Source organism: Archocentrus centrarchus, chromosome 18 (genome assembly GCF_007364275.1).
Source record: "Archocentrus centrarchus isolate MPI-CPG fArcCen1 chromosome 18, fArcCen1, whole genome shotgun sequence".
Lineage (NCBI taxonomy): Eukaryota > Metazoa > Chordata > Actinopteri > Cichliformes > Cichlidae > Archocentrus > Archocentrus centrarchus.
Window position 1 is genome coordinate 1,024,455 of NC_044363.1, and position 13,046 is coordinate 1,037,500.

General features: G+C 42.7%; 1 protein-coding gene across 2 annotated transcripts in view; it reads left to right on the forward strand.

Moving 5' to 3' along the window:
• The first annotated feature begins 11,196 nt into the window (after positions 1 to 11,196).
• Positions 11,197 to 13,046, forward strand: part of fgf11a (fibroblast growth factor 11a) — an 89,312-nt gene continuing 87,462 nt past the window's right edge. For both annotated transcript variants that reach the window (XM_030754169.1, XM_030754167.1), the window contains exon 1: positions 11,197 to 11,389. In XM_030754169.1, coding sequence (XP_030610029.1) covers positions 11,197 to 11,389 — 193 coding nt within the window. The remainder of the gene's footprint in view (positions 11,390 to 13,046) is intronic.

Here is a 13,046-nt window from a genome sequence, read left to right on the forward strand (position 1 = left end):
CTTGGAGAGACAGAAACCCTTAAAGGTGAGTTTTAAAAAGTGTGTTTCGAAAGGTTTTATTGGTACTGTGTAACCTAAATCCAAGGCTTAAATTGACACTGACTTAATCAGGGTTAAAACATAGTGAATATAGCATAAGAACCCAAAAGCCCTACCCCTATTAATATTTCTATTTACGGGGAGCGCTACACAGAGAAAACCCAACAGTCAAAAACAACCCCGTACTGTATGAGCAGCACTTGGTGACAGTGGGAAGGAAAAACTCCCTTTTAACAGGAAGAAACCTCCAGCAGAACCAGGCTCAGGGAGGGGCAGTCACCTGCTGTGACCAGGGGAGAGAGACAAGACAAAAGACAAGCTGTGGAAGAGAGCCAGAGATTAATAAAAAGGTGAATAATGTGCATTATGGGAACCCCCAGCAGCCTAGGCCTATAGCAGCATAACTAAGGGCTGGTTCAGGGTCACCTGATCCAGCCCTAACTAGAAGCTTTATCACAAAGGAAAGTTTTAAGCCTAATCTCAAGGCCTTTACACACCGGATGCGTAAATCCCGTGCGAATGTTTCGTGCATTAAAAATATTTTTTCGAACTCGCCTGTTCTTAATGCAGCCGTTCACACCGACTGCGTCATTTCACAGGATGATTTTTCGGCATTTATGTTTTCGGATCAAAGTTCGATTTTTCTGACTTTCGCAAGCGAATAAACAGATCTGACCAATCAGAGTGCTGCATTTAGTAACATGTGAGCTCATGGCTCAAAATGTACTGAATATACTGTACAGTGATGTGGGAACAGTAAGCTTGTGCTATTTTACCTCAGACACACAGCTACACGCTGCTCTGAGTCAGTCGGCTCAGCTTAAACAACATCTGCAAACCAGTCGCCCAGACCTCCATGCAAAGGTAAGCATTTTAATGCCATGCAGGGTAAAGTGTTTTTCCCAGTTTAGCGTTTGTGTTTAGAGAAAATCTCCACACCGCGGTGGATCAGAGCGTGTCCTGCTGTAAAACGCTCGTATTATCTCAGTAAGGTGGTGTTAATGATCAGGTGTGTGGGAAGCAGGTGAAACGCGAATGTTAATATTATTAATAATATTCCATAACTTTTAATAAATGTTTAATTTTCTGTAAGTGTGTATGATGACTAATTCAAGGGAACTGAAGAAAAGCATTTACATTTTACACCCTTTATTTTTTAGTCGACTAAACTGACTGCAGATTTAGTCGAACTATATTCTTACGATAATTTCGTCGACTAAAACTAGACTAAAACTAAAACTAAATTATGACAAAAACTAAATTACATTTTCGTCAAAAGACTATGACTAAAACTAAATCAAAATTTGCTGTCAAAATTAACACTGGGGACATGTAATCTATTATTAATAGGGGTGTATATATTTATTGGAGCCTTTTTGTATACTATGTAGATTAGAGAAAATCCAAAATAATGTACAATCATTCCACTCTAGAAAAATAACAGTTCAAAGAAATCATATAAAGCCCATGTCATTCATGCCCATGATGAGTGTATATAAACCTTTGACCACAGTAAGGTGCATGCATCTAAACCCCTGTGTGTGAGAGCCCCGCTTTTGGTTATTTCTAACCTACCTTTGTTCTTACTAAGACTTACCTAATGCCATGATGCCTGTGTGTGTGGTGTGCAACCTATGCATGTGAAATATATATGTGTGAAACCTAAAATAACCAGGCTGAAGCCATTCGAACTAATAACACGGCGCTCTTAAAGTCTAGCCAGATGTTCCCAGGTGCACTAATTAACTCTGCCTACCAGAAACCAGCACAGGAAAAGGCACAGCATGCATGCTGCCTCCTGTGTCTTGTTTCTGGTTTCTTTTTCTTGCAGAAACATGGTAACCACAGATTAGCATCCTGGTCCAGTCTCACTTGCCACCACTGAGATTTATTTGGAGCAACTAGGGAGGCCAAAGCAGTGGATACCTTCATTATGTGCTCATTAAAGCCCCCCCCACAGAAATACCCTCCATATCAATCCCAATTTGGGGCTCATTCCTCTCAGGCCTGTACAAGTTAAGTGGCACTGACTGACACAAAGGAACAGTGCATTATTGCATTATTTGAGACAGCACAGAGCCACTGGGGTGTAATTTACAGCATCTAATCCACAGCTGTATCTGGAGATTTAAAGGTGAGAAACAACACCGACAACCACACATAACAAGGAAGTGATGCTGCACAATTTATGAAACACACAAATGATAAACAAGCACTTTTCCCACCCCTCTGATCAGCTTTGACACGGCTTCATTTATGGTTTTACAGATGCGCTGTATGTGTTTTCTATCTTTATTGGGTATATTTATCTGTGACACGAAAGTCCCAGCGCGACGTAGGTTGAAATATGGAGCCATAATGCATTAGCGCCCTCAGCTACCTCTATGCAATTGCCGATGTCGAGATGACAAATCCTGAGCTATATGTTGCACAGCTCTGTATTTTTTCTGTATACAGTATAGATGCTTGAATGCAATAAAAAGCGTGCACTCCTTCATTGCTGCCTATTCGACACACATCCCCAAATTCCTTCCTTTGATTTCTTCTCCAACACGAGATTTTATGAATTAGCCTTGGGCTTCCTCCTGTCACATGCAGTATATACTGTGTGTATATGCTAATCTCTATAACACAAGTCTGCAGCTCTCTGCACTGCTTTCTGGCTTCATTATTTCTTCTGTCCTTCTTTACACACACATTACTCCAGCGGGAGGAGAAGGGGGGGGGATGACAGATAAGCATGCATGAATACTGTACAGTAAATGAGGCATGAACTGGTTACCACGAACTATAACTTTTATTTTTTGAAGTGGTGTTTTTCACTTTGACTTTCCACTGGTGAGGCACATGCCATCACAAATAAATGACTGTGTTGTTTGGTTGTAAAAATGTAAATATATATATATATATATATATATATATATATATATATATATATATATATATATATATATATATATATATATATATATATATATATATATATATATAGTGTCTGACAACAAGGAGCTTAGTTTTCTAGCCTATGAATTTTCTCTAGGTTGAATTTTCTTCCAACATATGTTGCAAACAGCAGTTCATAGATGTCAAGCATTCCTCACAGCCACAGCTCGTATAATTTGTCCACTGAGGGTGCCACTGCACGAGGTAAGATCATCCAGCACAAGAACTACATGGCAGTCAGCACCCAGTTTTATTTGCATTCTATCGAGCAGCTTTTACCTTTTCCTTCCCCTTCTGGTTCTGTGGCATTTCGTAGCCTTCGCTGCACCCCTGATCTGAATATCATTGAGCAGCTCGCAGCAAAACACTCACTGTGTCATCATTTTTTAACTGAATGCCTCCCATCTGTTTCAGGGAAAACAAAACAAAACAAAAGCATGTAATTCATGCAGCATATTCGCTCCTCTGTGTTAGATAAAAACAGATAGATGATGAAGAAAGGGAAGAAGTGGAGAGTATTTGAATTTTTGCTGACTGGTGATTCTTGGCTCTTATAATCTCCAGATGATGAAAACTAAAAACAATGAAGAGCTTCATATTATTCTTAGTCAAGGACCAGCAGCAGTTCAAAACACAACTACTGACATGACACTGTAAATAACTAATTCCTGTCAGCCTGTGAAAAAGTACTAGTAAATAACACTATGTAACACGATGTTTGTCTTTGACACGCAAGGGTTATTTTCTATTTTTATTGTAAAACGATAGAAAATGCCCATTATTCCTGTCAAACGTTGCTTTTGTGGACTTTAGAATCATTTTTTTGCCCCAAATACATGAATACATCAAATACACGAATACACAAATACAATTTGTTATTTTTTTCTTTTAATCAAACATTTTTTACCATTTTGAAAGGCAATTTTTGAAGAGAAAACAGCTTGAAAAAAGGTTAATATAAAATATGTTTATAATATGTAATATGTCATAAATATATAAAGTAGAGTTTTGGAATCAAAAATACATATTATTAGTTTGTTAACATGTACAGAATTAGGAACACAGAGTTTAAGTGCAAAGAGAAGACAATTATTTTAGATTTTTTTTTCCTAACATTTTTTAATCAAGTGTTATTTCTGTCCAGGCAAGCAATTATTACCCCCCCCCCCTTCCCAAAAAACAAACAAACAAACTAACAACCTTTTTTTTAACTGAAAAAATGGAAAAAAGACATAAAAACATAAACAAGCAAAAACAAAAAATAGGTAAGCAGTAAAAACAAGGCTGTGCAGATGTTCAGCTTCAGAACCAAAAATCTCCTTGTGATTGCTTTAGTCACTAGCAGATTGCCACAGTTGCCCCTAATATGCATATAAGACACCGACTTGTCTGCAAAAACTTAGGAAAGTGCAATGCAAACAGGAAACTGAAATTAATCGCCTTCAAAGTAAAAGCAGTGCCTGATTGCCTGTTTCTGGCCTACTTTTTTACACTTTAACCACTTAGAGTAGTTGGTAACGCCCGTGTTTGCCTACCTTGGTGTGTCTTTCAAGGCTTCGGTGTGAAAGGCTTATTAGCAGACTATTTTTATGAACATTTGCAGCAACTCCCACATGCTGCAACTTGATGGAGGTAAAAGGTACCAGTTAGTAAATGAAAGTAGCAAGCTGGGAACATACTGGTGATCATTTTACATTGGCCCTCTCAGGGGAATGCTCCAGAGCTGACACACTAAACCTTGAATCACAAACAGGAGAGGATCTGCTCTGCTGTGGTTAGTTTTATCACTGGAACGCCTCTTAGTAAATTTTCTCTGAGGGTTGCTAATAGAATTTGTGACTCATTTTGTACTCTAAATTGATTATGTTCCCACCCAGCCTGATAATCAATAATCAGTTTTTTTCTTCACTCAGGTAGCGAGCGAGATGACGCTTTTGTACACACAACATACTTGCAGGAGTAAGTCAGGAATGTGGAATGAACTAATTAGTATTTTGTTTGAACATAGTTATTTAATATTCCTGCTTCTTCTTTTAATAGGAAAATCTCTAAGCTAGCTTTCTTGTTAGCTGTGAAAGCTAACAGTTCTTTTAAGTAGGGAAGTCCATTGCTAGCGGGACAATACATTTTCATAACAATTTCAAAAATATTTATGTGTAAAAAGTTGACTTTTTAAATGCTATGACTTGGACTTCAACACTGACTTCTGCTCTGCTCGTTTATGGCTCATCATCACGAGCTGTTAACTCCTAACTAGGGAACAAAAGCAACAATACTTATTTGATAATTTTATATGTGTGTTTGTAATCTGGGAGATGCCCACTGACATACAACAAATTCACCCCCCCTCTTTCTCTCACACACACACACACACACACACACACACACACACACACACACACACACACACACACACACACACACACACACACGCACAAATGCAAACTTGCACATCTCTGACCCTCTCCGACCCTCCTTGTTTTCTTGTCTCTCCTTCTCTCTGTCTTTATGGCTCTGTGTCTTGGCCAGTGTTTGTGCTCGTCTCCTTGGCAGTTCTGTTCTCCCTGCTGGCACTCTCTGTACTGTGTCGTGACCCCGGGTGCCAAATAATGTCTTCATTCCAACCTCCCAGCAAGCGGCTGCATCTCTACACCCTCTTAAACCAAAACTTTGATGTGCCAGTTTCTATCCTCCAGTTGCTTGTTGGGACTGTGCCCTTTAAGCTGCCAGGCTTTTCCCAATGTCTGCAGCACTACTGGCATAAGAGCTGGCACAAGGTATGATTTAAAAGGTATGGCAGAGGCTGAATGTTGGGGGGGGTGACTTCTGAAATGGGTGGGTGTAGTTTTGTGGAGGGAGTTATGGGATGGCCTTGGGTGGCAGGTTCGGGAGAGACAGCCGTGGTGCTGTAAGAGCAGAGCGCAGTAAAAGACAGAAAGATAATTACTATATTTAACTGTATGTGTGTGGCTGAGTCGGTGTTTGGGGGGGGGGAAATCCCGTAGGCCAGCAGAAACTGAGAGGGAGGGAGACCAGTGGCAGGTCTGCCTACAAATCACAGAATCCCGTGATTGTTTGCCTTCTCGGGGGAACGCTGGCTGCTCCGGGGGCTGACGCACTCCTGCTTTCCTGTCATTACAGTTTAATGCAAACCTTGAATCACAAACAGGAGAGGATCTGCTCTCTACATTTTTAGCTAGTGTGGTTAGTTTTCTCACGGGAACTGCGTTTAGTAAATTTCCATGAGGGTTTCTAATAGAATTTGTGAATTATTTCTTACTCTACATGTTTTGAGATACCCTGATGATCAAAATTAATTAGTCTTTAGTTTTCTCTTTACTATTCAGGCTGAAATTTGGTCCATGTTTTGTGGGCTGCTATGTTCACATTAGCTCTAGCTAATCAGTAGTGTAGCACTGGTCTCACTGATCCCAGTGCATGTAAACAATGAATCAGCTGCAGTTGCTAGGAGTTCTTAAATTAGCTCGGTGGACTTTCCTTTAAAGAAACAAACACTGTGCCTAAGTTTAAGTGCTGCAAAGTAGATGCCGTCTTTCTTCTGCAGTTCCTTTTTATGGACATTGCGACTCCAGAATCTATTTTGGCAGCGTGCGTAAATGATGCGCTGAGTGGCTAGGCCATTGCAGTCTTAGCTTTTTTGAAACTACAGCAGATGGTACAAATGTGCCCGGGAAACTTGATATTCAAATCGAATGGAAAACAGAAAGGATTTGCTTATCTGCTCTTATACCAGAAATACACCAGGTATATGATGCTGTATCTCTCACAGGGTTTTGCTCTGTCCTTCACCCAGCTTCCAGTCACACTATGAACATTTAATAAATGTTGTGCATGTATTCACTTAATGTGAAAATCATCATATTTTTTCTGCTCTTCCTGTGTCTGACTTCCCACTCCCCTCATGGTTTGTGCAACATGACTTTAGTTAAAAATAGACTCTCCTGGTGTGCGTCTAAAACCCGCCGAGGTGAATTTGGTAGCACTGACAGCACCGTCTAGAACGTGTGCAGTCAGCTCCTGTGGCCGTGTGGCGATGCCCATTCTATTCATGGGTTTACTGACCACTCAGAGCTCTTTAGTGTTTCTAGAAATGGCCTCTTTTGACAGTAATGGCAGTTAAAAAAAAATGTTTTAGACAAATACAGTAACAGCAACTATTTGAAAATTTGAAAAGCAGGCCCATCTCTAGGTAAAAGCTCCACTGGGTGCCATTACATATACCTGAATGGCTTACATTACTTTTTTAAAAGAATTACTTCAAAAAGCTTGCCATGCCTTACTTGAGGCAGTTTATTTGTTGCTGTTTTGCTTTATTGTTTATAGTTTGAATGGTGTTGTAATTTCAGTGTTGCTACTTAGGTCAACTTTTTACTCACTAATCACTGAATAGATGCATGGATGCATGAATGACTGGTAGGGAGGTCTGATGTGATTAATTGCTATAGTTTACCATACTGCTACATTCTTGGCAACTGAGTGATGCTATGCTGCCAGCTTACCACCTGTGTCATTCAGCCTGGGCATTCATAAATTTGCCCTCACGGATCAAAATGTGAACTTGGGCCAAAAGAACAAAAAGGTACGGAGCTGTCAGCTGAAGTCAGAGGCAACTGCCAGCGCTGATTTCTAAATTTGTAGCTCCTATCTATCACAATTATTTGCTTTAGCTCCCACAATGCTGAACTTTTCTTTCTTTCTTTCTTTCTTTGTTTCTTTCTTTTTCATCTGTTGAAAAAGTGTGTTTAATGTGTAATAAGCATGACTTGCTTTCACTTCACTCCCTGTACTCCACAACACTGTGGACTTTTCCACTGAAAACTGCTGTGTGGTCTTTGGATCATAGCCAGAGACCCGGCAGTTATCACGACCGATGATGCTGACATGAAAGTTGGGTCAGTTTGACTCAGAACTTGATGCTGTTCTTTTGAGGTCCAAAACGCAAGAGGCCTCAGTAGGACTTCCAGGTAGAGATCCAAACTTCCTAGGAGTGATGCAAGCTGTGCAGAGTAGGGATGTTCCTTGTAAATGATCAGATGCATGACTAGTTTGAGTAACCAAAAAAAGGAGGTGTCCGGGAAGAATCTTTGCCAGATGACCAATCTGTCGGTTAATCATCACTCCACTCGTGAAGGGGTCCCTGAAATACTTGAACAAATCCTTTTAATTCAGCAACTCATCCCCAACCCAGGTGAGAATCATAGTCATACCAACTTCTTTGCGCTCACCCTGTCACCCAATAAAGCCAAAAGGACCACATCATCTGCAAAGCATGGGTATGATCCATGGAAGGATGCACAGACCTCTACAGGGTGATCAGTTCTCGGAGGATGAAGGAATTGATACCATTAACTGCCCCCCCACACTCACATGACCTAAATCCAATAGAACACCTCTGGGACATTGAGTTTGGGTCCACCAGGTTGCACCTCAGACTGTCCAGGAGCTCACTGACGCCCTGGTTCAGATCTGGGAGGTGACCCCCCCCCCCCCCCCCCCCCCCCCCCAGGACATTGTGTCGTCTCATCAAGAACATGCCCCAACAGAAGTGGACTAGCCTGCTGCGTTACTTGTTCATGGCGATTTTCGGGGTGTCTTTGAAGTCAGGTTGATCATTTTTGGCTGGGCAGACTACCACACACCTTATAAGTATCCTTGATAAAGAGCTGGTCAAGTGTTTGTGTTCCACAATTAAAAAATTTCACGGCAATTCATCTGATATATAAAAATTTTTAAAGTCTAAAAAAAAAAGTCTAACACAAGGCTAGTGGGAAATACTGAGACACTAATTTTGTGTTATTGGAAGGGTGGAAGAAATGGTTAAAAACACCAGAAATGCTACAGACGGTAGGTTTGAGAGGTGTGTTAGTGCATTACAGCAGCATCAGGCAGATGGAGCTCCAGCCTGAAAAGAATAGAAAAAGGAAATTAAGACGAGCCGACAGTGTCTTGTTAGCTGGGGCATTAAAAGTGAGCGTCTGCCTTTTCTAAATAGAGAAAAGTGAGTTCCAGGTAAATTTACATGATGTTTAATGTACTTTACTACAGCAGTTAATTAGCTTGGTGTCTAGCCTGCCTTCTATGCTGGCATCTGAACACAACTTTACTGTGCAATTGGGGCTCATTAACCAAAGTCTCGGTGTAAACACTCTCGTTACAACCTGTCTGATCTGACCGCACGATTATGTGATGTTGTGTTTGCGTACGGATGATGTGATGGCAAAGATAGGAGGTCCTGACTGAATCAGGCTGTGTCACAACATCTGCTTGTCCTCATCACAGCAGAGAACGCAGCACTGACAACCTTGCTTAGTTTGTCTCTTTAAGCCAACATCACTTCAGATGTGGTGGATTGAAGGCGGCTCAGCCTGAACCGGTGCAACATATGAGAGGTGATATATTAGAGGCGGGGGGGGGGACTTTGAATCTTAGACATGGAAGGAGGGATCTGAGTGACAGAGAGGGAGGAGAAAAGGGAGGGGAAAAGAAGAGCAAGGGGGAGGGTTTAGGGAAATAGATTTGAGAAAGAGTGAGGGAGGGAGTGTCTGTGTGTGTGTGTGTGTGTGAGAGAGAGAGAGACAGAGAGTGGGAGAATGGGGAGGGAGTGATGGAAAGAGTGTGTGAAGCACGCTGCCAGCACACGCTCGGTAAATACACTGTGAACGGGAACAAGTCAGAAAGCAAGTCACACACGTATTACTCACATTTGCACACACATGCGTGTTGACCCTGTCACACACCCTCACACCTTCACGGCATATATTCTGTACTCCTTCATATACACATTAATACATATACTTCCACATGTACTTCCTTGCACATGTGCACTGAAGCTGAGAGGTGTCTTGTTGTGGAGACGTACTTTTCTTACACGGTCTGTGCAGATGGACTCAACAGAACCAGACCAGACTACTGTGACCCATCGAGAGAGACTCTTGGGTGAGTGCCGGCAATCCAGCACCTACCGTGAGGCATGGCTACCTGCTAGCACGCACCCCCCCCCCCCCCCCCCCGCCCCCCTTCTCCCTCCCACCGTCTCTCTCTGTCTCCCTCTATTCATTCATCCCTCTTTCCCCCTACTGTGAGGTGGCATGAGTTTCTGAAGGACGCAGCGCTCCGCTCAGCCGTGGTGTAGTGCGCTGCTGTGAGAGTTGGAGAGCCCGATCCGATAGAGGGGACAGACAGACTCACTGCACTCCCTCCCTCTCTCCCTCTCTCTCCCGCTTCTTTCTGTGCCGCTGTCTGTCTCTCTGTCCCCGCGCTCTCTCGTTCATGAATGTCACCTCTATCTCTGGGAAATGCTGGATTTGTCAAGGCTCCGTCTTTTTCCCTTCTTCTCTCAGGGTGCGAGTGAACGTAACGGGGATGCCAGGGAAGCTTGAAAGATGCCGAGGAAACAAGCCTCTCTCCGTCCAACAGCAACCGCATCCCTTCATCAGCTTGCGGAGCTGATACCTCAGGTCGGACAGTCACTACTTCTTCCTCTAACTGTGTTTTAGGTGGAGCATTTTTTTTTTTTTCAGGTGAGGGAAAGAAAGGACAGGAGTCGCAGCCTGTCCCAACAGTTACTCCTGTTTTTTTGGAGAGTTAATATTTGGACCTTTTTTTGTCCCACTGAAATGCATCAGGCTTCTGATTTGCAGGATTGAGCAGGTGAAGAGGACTAAATGTGATTGTTGTTCAGGTCTGGTTTAACGATGCAGTTTAGTTCTGTTTTAGACGGGGTTGAGTGAAACTTCACTTGTGCTCGGAGTACTCTCGGACTGCTACAGAGGGATATTGACTACACTGCACTGGAATTTGGGTGGATAACACCATGACTTGTCCCAGTAGAGGAAGAGTGACGTGCGAAAGCTTCACCTGAATCAGACTCACAAATCCCAGAAGGACACATAAAGGCAAACAATCACCCATCTACGAGCGGCGGCTGTTGGATTTGGGTGGGCTTTTAAAAGATCTGCCTTTCTTTCCTCAAACCTCCAGCTCTTCCTCCCTTCCTCTCCTTATTTTCTGCTTCGTCCCAGTTGATTCAGTCCATCCTAGGAAACACCCTCCTCCGCTCTGCACCCCTCCCTCAGTGGTGCTCCGTCGCCCTGGGTGAGTGGGCAGGGGGGTGGCCCACGGTACCCCCCGACACCTGGGCGCCACCGAGCCGCCAGAGGCTGGTGAGGGGGCAGCAGGGTCAGCACTGGGAAAATGGCTGCTCTTGCCAGCTCCCTCATCCGCCAGCGCAGGGAGGTCAAGGACCCCCAGGCAAACCGGCAGATCGCCAGCAAGCGAAAGCCCTGCCCGAAGAGCAACAAGTCACTATGCCAGAAGCAAATCCTCATATTAATATCAAAGGTTCGATTATGTGGCAGTCGAGGGAGAAAAATGGAGAAAAGACCAGGTGAGTTCCTAAAGGCCTTCCTTATTCCCTTATGCCCTTTTCCGGTTTTGCACTTCCTTCCTACAACTCCCCCAGTCCTCTCTTTTTCTTTGCTCTGTTTGATGCCTTTACTGGATAACTGGATTTTGATAGTTGACTTGCCAGACTACAGATTAATCCTCAGCTGTAAAGCCTCAATAGAGAACATCCGCAGCCTGTAATTTCAGAGTTCAAGACTTAATCTGAATCTGGGAAACGTTCCATCCCGTCTTCCTGGTAGCTCTACCCAACACGTCCCGAGTTTATTGTAACAGGACTTGTACAGGAAATGGACAGGAGTGAATTCCAGCTGATACGCTCACCACAGGCATCAGCTAACCTGTGCTGTGACTTTAGTGATGACTTTGTTGGGGTGCATGTGAACACATCCGCACGCATCCACCCACAGACACACACACACTCTCTGCTAATCTGCAAGCCTACAGCAAACGTGGCTCATACATGCGGTGATTTATTGTGATATAAAAATGTCAAGAGGTGCCTCATTTGTAATTCTGACTGTGATTACTCTCCCTGTGCTTCCTTCAAAGCCGTTTGAATACAGTTTGGCCTAATTTGTCTTGTTTGCATGTTTAGTGTAAGTTTAATCTTTTTTTTTTTTTTTTCCGCTGAGCTAAATGAGTCAGGTGATTTGTTTGATTAGGGTGACTGTGCTCTGCTCTTCATCAAAAACCTTTTGGATCCACTGGGAAACACATTTCTATATTTAGATAAAGAGAAGCAGGACCGGGTAGTAAAGCACAGGCACAGACACACACAGAGTGGACTTGGTCAGTGGTCAACGAGCAAAATGCGCTTTGGAGGGCCAGAGCGTACATGTCAGTTAATCCTATGACATCTAAATTATCAAAGGATTAGGGATGAGAGTAACCCTGGGGTTAGAGCTAGGGTTAGGTCTAACACTAACCCCATACGTTTTAGAGAAAGGAACAAACAGGTAAAGCACATAATTCCTCAACCATGTTATTTTATTATATTTTTCAAATTTCAAATTTTCAAATTAACCCTAGCAAAGGATTACGGATTAGGGTCCTTAAAACTCAGGTTCTTTTTTCTTTTGCTTTTTTTGAAATCATATGATTGAAAACTACACTGAGGAATGTGGACATCATGTATTTCTATCTCTGTATTATGTTTCATATTAATAAATTATTAGCCAGTCTGCAGAGCTGTGTGTGTGTGTGTGTGTGTGTGTGTGTGATCAGAACGTACCTGTCGTTTGTCCAGTTCCAGCTTCTACATGTCTACTTGCCCTCCCTTGTCATTTTTTTTTTTCCCGCTGTGCAAAAATGTGTGTGTTTGTGTGCGTGTGTGATATATATTACCGCAGTGTGCCAAGTTCATCACGATAATTACGTGGGGAACCTCTAACGTGTGAAGCAGCATCTGCCATAGAGGCGTCTCCTCTCTATATTGTAATTAGGGTTGTAAAATATGTTGGACAGGCCGTGGCAGTGCCAGCTCTTTGGGAAAAGGCCACGTGTGCACCATTCTCATTGTTTAAAGCCATTTACATCCTACTGGCTTCACTGCTTCTCACACTCCTATGGATTTATTGTGGTAATCATGGGGATGTATGGAGGCTGCGGTTAGTGACACATTACAAGTTTCGGCATTT